The 18,387-nt window shown below is 47.4% G+C and overlaps 1 protein-coding gene across 2 annotated transcripts in view; it reads right to left on the bottom strand.

Annotated features, from left to right (window-relative positions):
- SEL1L3 (SEL1L family member 3) overlaps positions 1-18,387 on the bottom strand; it is a 169,572-nt gene that overhangs the window by 89,537 nt on the left and 61,648 nt on the right. Inside the window, exons 11-12 of one of the 2 annotated variants that reach the window (XM_063922077.1) lie at positions 16,903-17,082; positions 13,813-13,932 (exon numbers count right to left, since the gene is read on the bottom strand). The exons of the other annotated variant lie outside the window; for it this stretch is intronic. Of the exons in view, the coding sequence (XP_063778147.1) occupies positions 13,813-13,932; positions 16,903-17,082 (300 nt within the window). The remainder of the gene's footprint in view (positions 1-13,812; positions 13,933-16,902; positions 17,083-18,387) is intronic. 2 annotated transcript variants of the gene reach the window in all.

Here is an 18,387-nt window from a genome sequence, read left to right on the forward strand (position 1 = left end):
CAAACGGTCTCTCAAGACCCACTTCTTTATCTAAGCCTTCAAGTTTTTATCCCAATCCATTGCTTCATTCTCCTTGCTCACTGTCTCCCTGTCTATCATCTGACTGCCCCTCCTCTTTAGAATGTGAACTCTCATGAGCCGGCCCTCTTTCTCACTTATACCATCAGTTCCTCCCCACTGCCAGCAATGGCACCAATCCTTTGGGTGCAGCCGGCGATGCTCTTGTGGGTATTATGACTGTATATGCAGCAATAACTTGTATCCCATGTTCCATGTTTTGTAATGCTTTTGCTGCAAGTCTTTAGCACTTTTTTTTTTTTCTTTTTGCACTTTTTTTCCTTATGTACTTTGGTGGCCATTCCGAGTTGTTCGCTCGTTGCCGATTTTCGCTATGTCGCGATTTGTTGCTAAATGCGCATGTGTGATACCCGCGTTTGGGGTATCCCTTCTGCTAGTTAAACCAGTTGCAGATGCACTGTGAGGATTAAAATCCTTTTTACACTGGTTGCTAAGCAACTATGGCAACCAGGAGAGGAATATGTATAGCACTAGGACCCTGGGCTTTCCATCAGGATCCCTGCAGAGCGGGAAGCTGGGAGCGCTCTGATTGGCCGTGTTGTGTGGGGAGAGAACGAAGCAGGAAGGAGAACTGCACTGCAGTGAGCAGAGAGAGAGAGCAGCATGGCAGTGGAACAGGAGGCAGTGTGTCATGTGTGGGTGTGAAGAGCTGTACGCGGAGGTCTGGAGGCGCGCTGCGCTGGGAGAGTCTGGGCATCGAGAGACGGCTGTCATCCTGAAAAGCAGCAGTGAGAAGTGACCGGCAGGAGCTGGCAACAGCAGCAGATAATGCAGGTACTCTACTTCACCCCAGACAGCCCCCACATATGGGCACCCAGACCAACAGTGGTCACCCTGACAGCTTGCAACATCACAGCCCCTTGGGACAGATCACAGCAGGACCCTATGTACAAGGAGAGGGACATGTGGGATTTATTTGGAGCTGCCTTCCATTGTACCAGAGAGAGCCTTAAGGGATAGGGTTGTGTGAGACCCTCTGCTTCCCCTTACCACTGCAATTGCAAGGAAAACACGAAGTGACACTTATCCCTAGACTGTTTGAGCTGCAGCACAATGTGTGTGCCAGAATTGGGTCATTTGCTCTGTGACCCACTGTATGTGAAATGACTTACTCCACAGCGCCCTCTATTTGAAGCATTGCTAGACTGTGAAATGACTTACTCCACAGCGCCCTCTATTTGAAGCATTGCTATACTGGGATATGACTTACTCCACAGCGCCCTCTATTGGAAACTGGTGCTATACATGGCAAGTAGCTGCTCCACAGCACCACCCGTTGGATTACAAATACTGTGCACAGTGCGAACTCATTCTACAGCACCCCCTGTAGGACAGTGATATAGCTGGAACATTTTGTCAGCAGCATAAACTGAACATGTCCAATCTAGCGCCATCTAGTGACCCGTCAGTATAACGCATGCATACTCATGAAATAGCTGTATAAGACGTCTGAGTGTTGAAATTCTGAAATGCTCTTGTATTAATGTTATGTTATATTTTTAGTATGTGACTAAAAGTATTGTGGCTTATTGAATTGCACTGAACTTTACTAAGAGGTGAATTTAGTCACATGGACCAGTGACTAACCCTGTCTATAATAAATCTTTGTTACTGTATCCCACCGTAGTGGTCCTTTCACCTTTCAAAGGGGGGTGTTGACTATACTGGGGTATCCCCGTCCCTTCTGCCCAGGTCCTACGCAGCCTTCCCACGCAGATTCCGTCCGACGTCGCGACAAGCAAGAACCGAACGACCAGAGAGGCCGCAACTGGACAGGCGTGAGACTACAGGTACGCTTAGCCACCTATCACACTTGGCGTCCGCGAACAGGATACGAGCAAGATGACGGATCCACAGGTTCCCGCTACTCCCATGCTACCACCGGCACTCGGACAAGGAAACACGACCACCATGGCGGCATCACCGTTGACTATGCCATACTATTTTGGAGCACCATGGTTACCAACGTTTGCAGGAAAACAAGTGCCGGGTTCGAGTACGTTCAAAGAATTCAAAGACAAGATGTACTCCATGTTCCGCCTGTACTCACTAACCAAAGAACAGAAAATAGAGATCGTTATGGGTCAATTGACGGATTCGGCACTACGGGAAGTGAAAGCATGGGAAGACAGCGAAAAGAAGACCGTCGAAGGGATCTTTAAGAAGCTGATGACCATATTCGACTGCGAGACCATAGCGGAATTAAAGAGCAGCCTTTATGCGAGAAAACAAAGACCTGACGAATCACTGCGAGACTTCGCGCTGGCCCTACAAGAAGCTGCAAAGGCTATACGGGCCCTGGATGAACGAGAAGTCGAAGGGATAGATAGAACGTTAACAGACCTGTTTGTAGAAGGGGCAAGAGGAGAGACGATTCGCTCTCAAATGCGCATGGAGAGACGACAGCAACCAGGGAACTCCTTCTCTGAATTCAAAGAGACGGTGCTGCAGATCCTTGGGAAAAATCAGAGCAACAATGTCGTGAAAGATGCGTCTTCAGAGTGGAGTGAAGATGACAGCTACAGAGAAACCGCACTGCCCGTGAAGTCAGACGGACTAGCCCAAGTGGGAGCGGTTCTCCAGCAAGCACAAGCCCCACCGGGACCAGATCCTATGGAAACGCTCAATCAGAGGCTGACGGAGATGATATTGAATCTCTCCCAAATGAGCCGGAGATTAGAAGAGCTCGACAGGGACCAAGATAGGAATAGACACAGAGAATGGCATCAAGAGCAAGATTGGCAGAGTCGTCCTCGCTGGGACGTAGTAAGAGAATCGGGCCGACGATTGACCGATCAATTACATGCTCCGAAAGGCACTGTATGTCAACAGACCTCCGAAAGAGTGGAGAGAATAGATCTACCATGGGAGGAACGACCCAGAAAAGCAGGACCAAGACTGGTGTGGCAGAGTCAAGTCGGAGTGATGGGTGTACCATCTGGTGGGGATGATCGAAGAACCAGAACAAGAAAGACGACAGGCCAAGTATTGTGGTTTAGTGCAACGCGTGGTTACGGCTTCATAAGGAGAACAGACACTAAGAGAACCATATATGTTCACTATACGGGCATTCAGAAGACCCATCAGTTAAATTACTTCCGAAGCCTAGGAAGCGGGGAATGGGTCGAATTTGAATTGACCAATGGAAAAAGGGGCGTTAAGGCCATCAACGTCACAGGTCCTAATGGCGTTCCAGTGCAAGGCAACAGACATGCCAGAGAGCGTAACCGGTATTGGCGCTGTCCGCGGTATAGAAAGCCTCCACTCTACTACCAGCAAGACTACTGGGACAGCGGAAGCAGAGAGGAACCAAGAGACTGTAATAGTGAGACCGGTAGACCTAACACTAATCCTCCTCGACCTGAACGGATACCCCGACCACCCGAACCTGAAGTCCCAAAGCAAAGGAAAATGCTGGACACAAGCGAGAGACCGGTTGTGAAAGGTCAGAGTGAGACAGTGCAGCAGTGCCTTCAAAATGTGATAAAGCCTCAGATTTCTCCTCAACCAAAACGAGAGTACATCCCAAAAAGGCAAGACGCAGATTACCGTGCAGCAAATTTCGAGCAAACAGATGCCGGTGCGACTGACCAGAAAAGGGACACTGAAGCAGTGGTCCACATGGCCATGACAAAGATAGTGGAACCCGTGGAATCCAGAAGTCCGGAGCCAGCAATGCCACCGTCTGAACCCAAGCCCCAGGCAGAGACCCCACAGGCAGCTGAGAAGGCTGAGGCCCATTCCACGGAAGAGAAGCCTGTAATGGATAGTGAGTACAGGACCATAACGGGAGAAGAATTCGCCTTCAGGATACGGCAGGCTATACGAAGATCAATGAGATGCGATAAAGGTGCACCACATGCTCGTTGCAGATCGCACGCCGTGATATAGAGTACCACCCATGTACACCTTTGAAGAACCCGTACCGCAGAGGGATCGGAGTCCTGTGGCGGAGGGATGGGGTCCCTGGGATGGACATACCCTAGCTATTTAACAAGAGTAAAAGTAGAAAGGTATAACTGTTCAGGTTTAACTTGTTGGCATCTAATTATTTGCATGTATCGGGAGTTCAAAGACTGTGGTGTAGGACTTTAATCCATTACAGTATGCGTGGGGACACGCATAATTTCAGCGGGCGAACATGTGATACCCGCGTTTGGGGTATCCCTTCTGCTAGTTAAACCAGTTGCAGATGCACTGTGAGGATTAAAATCCTTTTTACACTGGTTGCTAAGCAACTATGGCAACCAGGAGAGGAATATGTATAGCACTAGGACCCTGGGCTTTCCATCAGGATCCCTGCAGAGCGGGAAGCTGGGAGCGCTCTGATTGGCCGTGTTGTGTGGGGAGAGAACGAAGCAGGAAGGAGAACTGCACTGCAGTGAGCAGAGAGAGAGAGCAGCATGGCAGTGGAACAGGAGGCAGTGTGTCATGTGTGGGTGTGAAGAGCTGTACGCGGAGGTCTGGAGGCGCGCTGCGCTGGGAGAGTCTGGGCATCGAGAGACGGCTGTCATCCTGAAAAGCAGCAGTGAGAAGTGACCGGCAGGAGCTGGCAACAGCAGCAGATAATGCAGGTACTCTACTTCACCCCAGACAGCCCCCACATATGGGCACCCAGACCAACAGTGGTCACCCTGACAGCTTGCAACATCACAGCCCCTTGGGACAGATCACAGCAGGACCCTATGTACAAGGAGAGGGACATGTGGGATTTATTTGGAGCTGCCTTCCATTGTACCAGAGAGAGCCTTAAGGGATAGGGTTGTGTGAGACCCTCTGCTTCCCCTTACCACTGCAATTGCAAGGAAAACACGAAGTGACACTTATCCCTAGACTGTTTGAGCTGCAGCACAATGTGTGTGCCAGAATTGGGTCATTTGCTCTGTGACCCACTGTATGTGAAATGACTTACTCCACAGCGCCCTCTATTTGAAGCATTGCTAGACTGTGAAATGACTTACTCCACAGCGCCCTCTATTTGAAGCATTGCTATACTGGGATATGACTTACTCCACAGCGCCCTCTATTGGAAACTGGTGCTATACATGGCAAGTAGCTGCTCCACAGCACCACCCGTTGGATTACAAATACTGTGCACAGTGCGAACTCATTCTACAGCACCCCCTGTAGGACAGTGATATAGCTGGAACATTTTGTCAGCAGCATAAACTGAACATGTCCAATCTAGCGCCATCTAGTGACCCGTCAGTATAACGCATGCATACTCATGAAATAGCTGTATAAGACGTCTGAGTGTTGAAATTCTGAAATGCTCTTGTATTAATGTTATGTTATATTTTTAGTATGTGACTAAAAGTATTGTGGCTTATTGAATTGCACTGAACTTTACTAAGAGGTGAATTTAGTCACATGGACCAGTGACTAACCCTGTCTATAATAAATCTTTGTTACTGTATCCCACCGTAGTGGTCCTTTCACCTTTCAAAGGGGGGTGTTGACTATACTGGGGTATCCCCGTCCCTTCTGCCCAGGTCCTACGCAGCCTTCCCACGCAGATTCCGTCCGACGTCGCGACAAGCAAGAACCGAACGACCAGAGAGGCCGCAACTGGACAGGCGTGAGACTACAGGTACGCTTAGCCACCTATCACACATGCACATGGTACGCAGCGCACATGCGCTTAGTTATTTAACTAAAAACTTAGCAGTTTTGCTGTTGTTCGTGCGGCATTTTTCAGTCGCACTGCTGATCGATAAGTGATTGACAGGAAAGGGGCGTTTCTGGGTGGTAACTGAGCGTTTTCCGGGAGTGTGCTAAAAAAACGCAGGCGTGTCAGGGAAAAACGCGGGAGTGTCTATAGAAACGGGGGAGTGGCTGGCCGAACGCACGGCGTGTTTGTGAGGTCAAACCAGGAACTAAACGGAGCGAGCTGATCGCAATCTAGGAGTAGGTCTGGAGCTACTCAGAAACTGCAAGAAAATATTTAGTAGCAGTTCTGCTAATCTTTCGTTCGCTATTCTGCTAAGCTAAAATACACTCCCAGAGGGCGGTGGCCTAGCATTTGCAATGCTGCTAAAAGCAGTTAGCGAGCGAACAACTTGGAATGAGGGCCCTTGAAAGGTGTTGCAGAACACTTGGGGTGCCATATAAATAAAGGATGAATATAATAAGAATAGATTTTTTATCCCAACCTTCCTAGCAATGTAATTATAGAGTGAAATGGGGGTTTAGCCTCCCTGCACAGGCTGTAAGTAGTGGTATTGTAGCCAGAATATGGGGAAAAAAGGTTTTATGATAGCTTAGAATTCACACCTGTATTTTTAAGATTCCAAAGTGCGGCACACAGGACACGAGTACAGCAATGCAAAGATTGTTATCAACGTTTCAAACTTTATAGTTGGTCATCAGGACAACAACTGGTAATCTGATCGCTGGTCCGGGACCTTCATCGCTGGATTGATATGTGGACTGCTGCAATGCAGACGTGAGGGCATTGGACCAAGCAAAAATACTTACCTGGGAGTGCAGAGTCTACAACTACACACACACACACACATATTATATATATATATATATATATATATATATATATATATACTGCTCAAAAAAATAAAGGGAACACTAAAATAACACATCCTAGATCTGAATGAATGAAATATTCTTATTAAATACTTTGTTCTTTACATAGTTGAATGTGCTGACAACAAGATCACACAAAAATTATCAATGGAAATCAAATTTATTAACCCATGGAGGTCTGGTTTGGAGTCACACTCAAAATTAAAGTGGATAAACACACTACAGGTTGATCCAACTTTGATGTAATGTCCTTAAAACAAGTCAAAATGAGGCTCAGTAGTGTGTGTGGCCTCCACGTGCCTGAATGACCTCCCTACAACGCCTGGGCATGCTCCTGATGAGGTGGCGGATGGTCTCCTGAGGGATCTCCTCCCAGATCTGGACTAAAGCATCCGCCAACTCCTGGACAGTCTGTGGTGCAATGTGGCGTTGGTGGATGGAGCGAGACATGATGTCCCAGATGTGCTCAATTGGATTCAGGTCTGGGGAACAGGCGGGCCAGTCCATAGCATCAATGCCTTCATCTTGCAGGAACTGCTGACACACTCCAGCCACATGAGGTCTAGCATTGTCTTGCATTAGGAGGAACCCAGGGCCAACCGCACCAGCATATGGTCTCACAAGGGCTCATCTCGGTACCTAATGTCAGTCAGGCTACCTCTGGCGAGCACATGGAGGGCTGTGCGGCCCCCCAAAGAAATGCCACCCCACGCCATTACTGACCCACTGCCAAACCGGTCATGCTGGAGGATGTTGTAGGCAGCAGAACGTTCTCCTTGGCGTCTCCAGACTCTGTCACGTCTGTCACATGTGCTCAGTGAGAACCTGCTTACAACTGTGAAGAGCACAGGGCGCCAGTGGCGAATTTGCCAATCTTGGTGTTCTCTGGTAAATGCCAAAGGTCCTGCACGGTGTTGGGCTGTAAGCACAACCCCCACCTGTGGACGTCGGGCCCTCATACCACCCTCATGGAGTCTGTTTCTGATCGTTTGAGTAGACACATGCACATTTGTGGCTTGCTGGAGGTCATTTTGCAGGCCTCTGGCAGTGCTCCTCCTGTTCTTCCTAGCACAAAGGCGGAGGTAGCGGTCCTGCTGCTGGGTTGTTGCCCTCCTACGGCCTCCTCCACGTCTCCTGATGTACTGGCCTGTCTCCTGGTAGCGCCTCCATGCTCTGGACACTACGCTGACAGACACAGCAAACCTTCTTGCCACAGCTTGCATTGATGTGCCATCCTGGATGAGCTGCACTACCTGAGCCACTTGTGTGGGTTGTAGACTCCGTCTCATGCTACCACTAGAGTGAAAGCACCGCCAGCTTTCAAAAGTGACCAAAACATCAGCCAGAAAGCATAGGAGCTGAGAAGTGGTCCGTGGTCACCACCTGCAGAACAACTCCTTTATTGGGGGTGTCTTGCTAATTGCCTATAATTTCCACCTGTTGTCTATTCCATTTGCACAACAGCATGTGAAATTGATTGTCAATCAGTGTTGCTTCCTAAGTGGACAGTTTAATTTCACAGAAGTGTGATTGACTTGGAGTTACATTGTGTTGTTTAAGTGTTCCCTTTATTTTTTTGAGCACTGTATATATATATATATATATATATATACACACACACATACTGTATATATTAAATTATAACGGATACCAATAGGGAGAAAAGAAACTGTCAGAGTTTATGTTCTTCTTTTTGCTATCAACTATGTAACTATGTAACACTGGGATGAATGTATTATACCCACACATATCATGCAGGTATAACGCTTCCTGCTTCGCCTCTTTACCAAGATGAAGCAGGAAGCAGCAGCGCTGAGGTGAATTACCACATCTGCTCTAAGGCACAGAGCACACAGCGCATCAGTCTAGTGCTGATGTGCTGTGTCTCTCCTTCGGCCGGCTCCAGTGCACGTGTGAAATCTTGCTACTCTTGCGAGATCGAAATCGCTAGCTGCAGGTGTCGGAAAGGTCAGTGCAACTGACAGTTCATACATTGCACCCGCATATTGGCGTGCTATCTTGTAGATGGCAGCGCCGCAAAGCGCCCCTGTCACACACTGCCGCAGTCCTACATCGGATCCTTATGCTTGAAGATAGCAGGTAACGTAATTGTCAGGTTCTTGTCACAATAAAACTGGTACCTTCTAGGGATGCAAAGCTTGCCCTCATACATCTGTCACGCCAAACAGCCCCTCTTGGTACGCCAGGTCCTGTGAGACTCTGCTAGCATTGGGTGCACACATATCAAATAAGTGTCACACATCAAATGAATCAGCACAGTCTACTACTGCGTCCTAGTCACATCGCGTTCAGACTAAGGTGTATTTTCAGCAAAAAAGACACCCGACTCTAGCAGAGTTTCACGGGACCTGTCTGCTAACTTGTGCCATGCATCTCCCGTGTGGCATATTGAATTTAGAAATATGAGGACACATCTGTACATTGGGTGAAAAATTCTAGAGCAATTTTCCTGCCCTAACGCATTTGATGAATACAAAAGGTCCAGCCAGTTCGGGTATGGATTAGATCACCAAAATGTTTCTTACCTAATTAAAGTGTTCTCTACACAAGACTTTTTTTTTGGTGAAATGACTCCATTCAAATTAGAGCAGTATAACTAGAATCTACAGTATGGTGCTTATACGTCACAAATAGTCCTCTTGTCATCTAAAATCTGTCCTTCAATATAGGTCTTCTAAAATGATGAGAATAGCAAAAAGCAGCAGCTTCTGTGCATTACACAATATGCATCACTAATCACTAAAGAACATGAGGGGGTCATTCCGACCCGTTTGCACACAGCGGTTCTTCGCTGCGATGCGAACGGGTCGGGACTGTGGCTGCGCGGCGCCAGCAATGCGCACGCGCGTCGTTGCCCAGCGACAGCAGTCACTGGACAATGACGCCAGGACCGAAGAATGCAATCGCAGGCCCGATCCCAAGAAGATTGACAGGAGGAAGGAGGATTGGGACGTCTACTTACCGTTTCCCGGGTGTGGTAAGGCGAACGCAGGCGTGTCCAGGCGTTTGGAGGGCGGATGTCTGACGTCACAGCCGGGACCTTCATCTAGCTGCAGGGCTAGTCTTGTTTTGCAGGAAACTTTTTTAGCATAGCAGGGCTGCACAAGCAATCGCAGCCCTGCTATACTAAAATACACTCCCCCATAGGCGGCGTCAAGTTGATCGCACCAGCAGCAAAAAGTTGCTACGTGCGATCAACTCGGAATGACCACCAATGTTGTTTAGTCATTTTAAGACCTACAGTATATACTGTATACTGTAGGTCTTACAGTATATACTGCACACTGAAATATACAGTGGTGTCCTAATAACAGCTAATAAAGGCTCTCATAGACAAGAATCACATATTAGTCTAGGACAGGGATGGGGAACCTTTGGCCCTCCAGCTGTTGTTGAACTACACATCCCAGGATGCCCTGCAACAGTTTTAGCATGACCAAATTGCAAAACTGTTGCAGGGCATGCTGGTATGTGTAGTTCAGCAACAGCTGGAGGGCCGAAGGTTCCCCATCCCTGGTCTAGGAAGATGCCACGATACATCCACTGGTGATCAGTTGTAATAGGTGAGGTTTGGCCGATCTATCTGTCTTTTATATTTATTTAAAAAAAACATGTCCAGGACACTGCCTCACTGTAAAACCGATTCATGATGTAATAGTAGTATAAGAAACAGTATGAGCAAAACACTCCTTATATAGAAAAGGAATACCTCACACAAGTAGCCTACAGAACATATAATGCATTAAAATGGATCAGTATGTTTTGCCAATGGACGGGATGCCAGCTGTCAGTATACCGACAGTGGTATCCCGTCCATCAGAATATCGACAGCCCCCTAGTAAGCCCCCTAACCCTCACCTTTACCCTACCCTAAACCTTCCCTGTGGGTGCCTAACCCTAACCCTCCCCAGTGGTGCCTAACCCTAACCCTGCCTTGTGGGTGCCTAACCCTCCCCAGTGCTGCCTAACCCTAACCATACCCTGTGGGTGCCTAACCCTAACCCTCCCCAGTGGTGCCTAACCCTAACCCTCCCTTGTGGGTGCCTAACCCTAACCCTCCCTTGTGGGTGCCTAACCCTCCCCAGTGCTGCCTAACCCTAACCATACCCTGTGGGTGCCTAATCCTAACCCTTCCTGCTTGGTACCTAACCCTAACTCTCCCTTCCCATTGCCTAAACCTAACCCTCCCTGCTAGGTGCCTAACCCTAACCTCCCCTGCTAAGTGCCTAACCCTAACCCTCCCTGCCCAATACCTAGCCCTAACTTCCCATCTCTGTACCCTAACCCCCCTTCTGACGGCTAAACCTAACCTCCTCTACCTCTTCCTTCCTCCGTGGCGGGACGTAATCGCGTCCAGGTGACAGCAGGATCGGGATTCTGTGCATCTGTATTTAGACGCTGGGATCTCAAGTCCTGTCTGGATCTCGGCGTCGGTGTTTCAGCTGTGGACGAGATTCTGGCGCCGCTATTTCGAGCAGTAAAGAAAAAAAGACTGGGCACTAGTATTATGGTGTCGATGATTCTAATAATTCGTGCTTAACCAAAAAGGGGACAATTTAGATACAATACCTATCAATACTATATTGTACGTTTGGTGGTGCGCCCCGAGTCAGAAAACAGTATCCAGAAATATGCAGAGAAAAAGAAGACTCTTTTTGTGGGCGCACTCTTAGCAAAATGGTAAATACCATATATCATGTACTGAATATAAAACGTAACTTTTATTTATTAATGTACTATTTTAAAGCACTGACTCACAGTAGCCAGCTAGAATTGTTAATCTGACATGTTCAAATGAACTGAAAAGTAAATCCTTACAATAATCACTTTTGAGATTGTACTCATTAGTGAAATTGAATCACCCACCAGTGTTATGGAAGATTAGTAACTAATAAGTGTGAGAGATACAGAAAAATTGAAAGTAAGAAATAAAGATTAAAAATTGGAATAGGATTAACTGAGACTGGCCAGTCGGATTTAATTTCCTGATGTAATGGCTTAATCCCCTGCTGTATTGTTCTCTGTATTGTATTGCAGCTAAGAACAATAGATGAAGGGTTTATGCTAATAAATCATGTTGTGCCTAGGCGCAGAAAACTAGTCAAGATAACGGTGGACCCATATGTACACAAATGCCCCACAGTGCCAGATACACAAATGCCACCACTGTGCAAGATACACAAATGCCCCCACTGTGCCAGATACACAAATGCCCCACTGTGCCAGATATACAATGCCCCACTGTGCTAGATACACATTGCCCCACGGTGCCAGATATACAATGCCCCCAAAGTGCCATATATATATTGCCCCCCTGTGCCAGATATACAATGCCCCTACAGTGCCAGATATACATTGCCCCAGAGTGCCAGATATACAATGGCCCCACAGTGCCAGATATACATTGCCCCCAAAGTGCCAGATATACATTGCCCACCTGTACCAGATATACAATGCCCCCACAGTATACATTGCCCCCTGTGCCTGATATACAATGCCCCCACAGTGCCAGATATACAATGCCCCCACAGTGCCAGATATACATTGCCCCCCTGTGCCAGATATACAATGCCCCCACAGTGCCAGAGATACAATGCCCCACAGTGCTAGATATACAGTGCCCCCCTGTGCCAGATATACATTGCCCCCACAGTGCCAGATATACATTGCCAACCTTTGCCAGATATACATTGCCCCCACAGTGCCAGATATACAATGCCCCCACAATGTCAGATATACAATGCCCCCACAGTGCCAGATATACATTGTCCCACTGTGCACTCACTGCCCCCCCCCCCCCCCCCCCCCTCACCGTTGGCTCTGTTTCGTCTATGTGAGGGGAGGAGGGCGCAGAAAACTAGTCAAGATAACGGTGGACCCATATGTACACAAATGCCCCACAGTGCCAGATACACAAATGCCACCACTGTGCAAGATACACAAATGCCCCCACTGTGCCAGATACACAAATGCCCCACTGTGCCAGATATACAATGCCCCACTGTGCTAGATACACATTGCCCCACGGTGCCAGATATACAATGCCCCCAAAGTGCCATATATATATTGCCCCCCTGTGCCAGATATACAATGCCCCTACAGTGCCAGATATACATTGCCCCAGAGTGCCAGATATACAATGGCCCCACAGTGCCAGATATACATTGCCCCCAAAGTGCCAGATATACATTGCCCACCTGTACCAGATATACAATGCCCCCACAGTATACATTGCCCCCTGTGCCTGATATACAATGCCCCCACAGTGCCAGATATACAATGCCCCCACAGTGCCAGATATACAATGCCCCCACAGTGCCAGATATACATTGCCCCCCTGTGCCAGATATACAATGCCCCCACAGTGCCAGAGATACAATGCCCCACAGTGCTAGATATACAGTGCCCCCCTGTGCCAGATATACATTGCCCCCACAGTGCCAGATATACATTGCCAACCTTTGCCAGATATACATTGCCCCCACAGTGCCAGATATACAATGCCCCCACAATGTCAGATATACAATGCCCCCACAGTGCCAGATATACATTGTCCCACTGTGCACTCACTGCCCCCCCCCCCCCCCCCCCCTCACCGTTGGCTCTGTTTCTTCTATGTGAGGGGAGGAGAGCGCAGCGCCTCTCCTGCCCCTCAATGCTCCAGAAATCCGGTGAGGTCTCCGGCGGTGGGTATCTCAAATGAGGCGCTGGTTCGTTAGCCAATCAGAGCTCGCGGACCGGCAGCCGATCCGGAGCCGCGGCTGCCGGTCCGTGAGCTCTGATTGGCTAGCAAACCGGTGCCTTATTCAGATTGACCCCACCGCCACTGGAGAGTGAGACGGTGAGTCCGGGCATTACAGAGAATTGAGGGGCAGGAGAGGCGCTACGCTCTCCTCCCCTCACACAAAACGAAGCCAGCGGGATGCAGTATGATGGACGACCTGGCAGTATGGCGTATCGGCTGGGAATTTCTTACCAGTACACCGTTCCACCCCATACCGCCATACTTGCAGCACTGATCCTGCTCTACATCACTTTTGTTACCAAAATTTGAATCAGTTTTCTTTTTCCAGAGGTTTGGTCCATGACATGTCTGTCTCCAAGTTGCCAGTTGTACTTTGTACGCTATGATGTTATTCAGCAATATTAGTCATGTCTAGACGTTTCGGTTACCTGGGCATATGCGTCTCCTCTCTCTGCATTCTGTTTAAGCCACAAGAAAAAGTCATCATTTTCTCTAGTCTGCTCTTTCAATATGTCATCATCCATCAGCCTTATGATTTCTACAAATGCCTTAAATGGAAGACATGGGATGTGTTAAACAACTGCAGAGATAAAGTAATGTAGATGTGTAGATTTATTGAGGACATCCCCCATCTGCATTCATCCATGGATGAAATGGAGAAGAGCAAAAATCATCAATTAAAAGGTTCTCATTCAACCAGCACATCTTTGAGCACTGGCCTTCCCTCCAGGACTGGAAACGGGCCTCTCTGGAAACTCTTCACACAGGTCATTGATGAGATTGGAGAATTTAGACATATTGGGCTTGGTTCATAGGTGGAAGCTATTGCTATAATATGGAAATGATTGTGTCAGCTTTCCCCTTACGCACCAGCGGGTGACAGAGATTACAAGCGCTGGGGCGTCCATTTTTAGAATCCATGGAGTGTGCAACGGCTTTGGTGGTTCTGAACACTACACCATCGGTGTACTAATGTGCACATCATTGACACTTGCAACAGCCTACGGGCTGCTCAGTGTTTCATTGATATTTCTCTAAACATGGCCTCTGTGGCTGTGGATCGGTGTTTGGGAAGGCAGCTGTGATAACTGACACGCCCCTGGCGGCCTTTTTTTGTGAACACTTCAGGCCACAACCCAGCCAGAACCCAGGATCACTCCATGGCTGTATGTCATCAGCTCTATTGCAAGCGACTCCATACTCAACAGCAGCCTCTGCATACAGTCAGGGCAAGGCATGCACCATAGGGGTTTTCTGGAGTTTCGTCCTTATGCAAACATCGGAATTGCGCCCAACTCAGAATCAGGCCCATATAGAGTGCAGACACACAGATGAGAGTGGAGAGCACAGATATGCATCAGAGTAGACTGGAAGCATATTGGGGCTTATTTATCAAGAAAGTCTGCGCTTAAAATATAGGCTAAACTGCTTTTAGATTTTAGGTCAGAAATAAGTGTCACTAGAATGTAATAAGATAGAAAGAAGGAGATTTGGCTAAAAATTACTGCTTTCCGTTGTCCAGCCCTAACATCAGCCACCCCTATTGTTATCTTTGCAGACAGTATTTATCAAGATCCACAAAGCCTAACTTTCCAGATCTTGCATGCGTGGGCCAATACCATCTTCCGATGGCATTAGCACAATAACTTCGATGGTGAGGCCCTGCTGAAGAGGGTTCTTTCAATCCTTCTCCGCTGGGCTGGAGCTGTTCGTGATTCCAATCACAATATTTTCACATAGCTTGATAGCCATGCGCAAAAAGGTGCCCAGCGTGTATGTGATCACCTTACTTCTTACTGATCATCAGATGGGTTTATCAGAGCCCGTACGCCGATGACTTACATTCCCCTGATATAAGAATGCTAATTGTCTTGATAAATACTCTACATTTTGGGGGGCTGACCACATTTTTTTTATAAATATGACCCATAGAAAGATAAGAGGAGAGAGCTAGAAAAGGAGAATACAAAGGAGAGTTGAGATATACAGAGAGCAGTAGAGACATACAAAGGAAAGCGGACACACATAGAATTATGAGAGACATATAGGACAGAAACATAAACACGCACCTCATCTTGGTGCAAACTTGGCACACAGCGCATGTGCACAATATGCTTCCATATTTCTGTTACGTGTGTCTAGAAATACACTAGCTACTACTTATTTACACCTATGTAATTTTGGGGCATGTTTTGAAGTTGATGATAATTGTCATATTTATATCCTAGTTTTAAGGTTAAATGCAACTCCAAATACAGGTGTGAAAGCATAGGCATGCAGAAGTATCTTTGCTCAAATGAACAAAGGATATTTTTTAATTCAACTGCAGGTCCACCCTATAATGGCAGGATCCACCTTATAGATCAGGTCCACCTTATAGATGAAAGGCATAATGGCAGCTTCCATCTTATAGATCAGGCCTATAGTGACAGGGACCACTTTATAGATCAAGCCTTAGTGGCAGGACCCACCTTATAGATCAAAGGCATAATGGCAGCTTCCATCTTATAGATCAGGCCTATAGTGACAGGGTCCACTTTATAGATCAAGCCTTAGTGGCAGGGTCCACCTTATAGATCAAAGATATAATGGCAGCTTCCATCTTATAGATCAGGTGTATAGTGACAGGGTCTATTTTATAGATCAATCCTTAGTGGCAGGGTCCACCTTATAGATCAGTCCCATAGTGGTAGGGTCCACCTCATAGATTAGGCCCATAGTGGCAGGATCCATCTTATAGATCAGGCCCACAGTGGCAGGGTCTACCATATAAGTCAGGCCTACAGTGGCAGGGTCCACCTCATAGATCAGGCCCATAGTGGCAGGGTCCACCTTATAGATAAGGAACACAGTGGCAGGGTCTACCTTATAGGTCAGGCCTACAGTGGCAGGGCCGACTCAGAAATCAGGCCCGTAGTTGCAGGGTCCAGCTCATAGATCAAGCCCATAGGGGAAGGGTTCACCTTATAGATCAGGTTAGTAGTGGCAGTGTCCACCTTACAGATCAGGCCCATAGTGACAGGGTCCACCTCATATATCAGACCCATAGTGATAGGATACATCTTTGAATCTATCTGTAATTCCCAACTCTGCCAGTGTGGGTATTAGTGGGAATGGACTTATATCTGTTCAGACGCTTGGTGGTTGCTAGAACAGTTGAAGTTCACCTACAGCTCTAGGTCATTAGCTATGTTATCTGCTTGCATGAGCTCCGGTCTGTGTCTTGGTATCTGGTACTTCTGGCACTCTGCTATTCTTGGGATTTAAAGTTATCTGAAACCCAGTTTCTTTTTTCTTCTCACTGACTACTCACTGAGGTCTGGAACCAATCCTTTCAGAGCACGTTCTTAAATATAATATAATTTGACATCAAAGTTAAGCAGACAAACTAATTTTACATTAAACAAATGGGAGACATGCAGACATTTGGACAGTAGAAATGGGTGAGAAGGGAAGAGCAGAGAGAAGCATGCTGAAGACTGGGGGACATGATTGAGTAATGAGGTATTGCACAATACTTGTTCTGCATGTCCTGCTGAACGATCCTTTTGAGTCTTCTTTGCAACATTCATGTAGTAAGCAAATGCAATATCTAGATCCAAACTATGATGGTCAATTCCATGAAGATGCTTATATCCAAGCTTCAGCAGAGCGAGCCTATCCTCTCCTTGTGCTGCAACCAGACCGTACAGCAGAGCCTACACACAGAAAAGGAAAGGGTTCATCTGCAGAGCATGATGATCCAATCATTAAACACCTGGTAATACAGACGCTCAAACTTAACTATCCCCATGTTTTCTTACACAAATCCTACAATTAATAATGGTTTCATTGCTCAGTATATAGATGATTATGGATGAGAGTATGAATTTCACAAGCATACAAATAAATACTGCAAATGTATTGGGTTGCCTCAGAATATTTAAATGTTAATTTTTCTTCTATTTGCCTACAGTATGTAGGGAATTTGCATGTCATCATTGGCAACAAAGACAGTTTGGCCAGAGCGATGTCAGCAATAATAAATATATATGCCACTATTATCGTCATTAACCAATAAACACTGCCCCTTGTTATTCACTAGATGAAAAGGTAGTAAAGAACAAGAAATGTAAAAACGGGCTCACTATGATCTGCCAGCGGCCGGCCTCCCGGCGACCAGCATACCGGCGCCGGGAGGCCGGCCGCCGGCTTACCGACAGTGTGGCGAGCGCAAATGAGCCCCTTGCGGGCTCGCTACGCGCGCCACACTATTTTATTCTCCCTCCAGGGGGGTCGTGGACCCCCACGAGGGAGAATAAGTGTCAGTATGCCGGCTGTCGGGCTCCCGGCGCCGGTATGCTGGTCGCCGGGAGCCCGACCACCGGCATACTGAAGACCACCCGTAAAAACAATATAGCAGTTTTTTGGCAAGTTCTTAGATATCTTGCTAACAATTCTGGCTATTCATGTCTGCATGTGACTGAATCTTGGTGCAAATCTGTGCCGTCTGTCCTCCACCTTTCTCATATCATTGTTCCTTGGTGTGTCCACCGGTTGAATATGAAATATTGGCAGTCAGGATCCAGATGGGCAGAATCCCGGCAACTGAATCCGACAGTCAGAATGCAGACAGATCCCGGTTTATCCCTAACCCACCCCTCCTGCAACCTAATCCTAACATCCCCTCCCACAGCTTAGTCCTAACAATCTCCTCCTGCGGCATAACCCTAACTCTCCCCCTAGTGCAGGCCTGGCCAACCTATGGCTCTCCAGCTGCTGTGAAACTACATGTCCCAGAATATTCTGCCACAGTTTTAACATTCCCTAATAGGAATGCTGTGACAGGGCATGCTGGGACATATAGTTTCACAACAGCTGGAGAGCCACAGGTTGGCCAGGTCTTGCTAGTGCCTAACTCTAAAACTAACACTAACCCTTATACTTACTGTCAGCATTGTGAGCGTCGGGATTCCTCTGTTGGGATTCTGACCATCGAGAATTTGACCACCAGGAATGGGAAA

The sequence above is a fragment of the Pseudophryne corroboree genome, chromosome 1 (assembly GCF_028390025.1).
Source record: "Pseudophryne corroboree isolate aPseCor3 chromosome 1, aPseCor3.hap2, whole genome shotgun sequence".
Classification (NCBI taxonomy): domain Eukaryota; kingdom Metazoa; phylum Chordata; class Amphibia; order Anura; family Myobatrachidae; genus Pseudophryne; species Pseudophryne corroboree.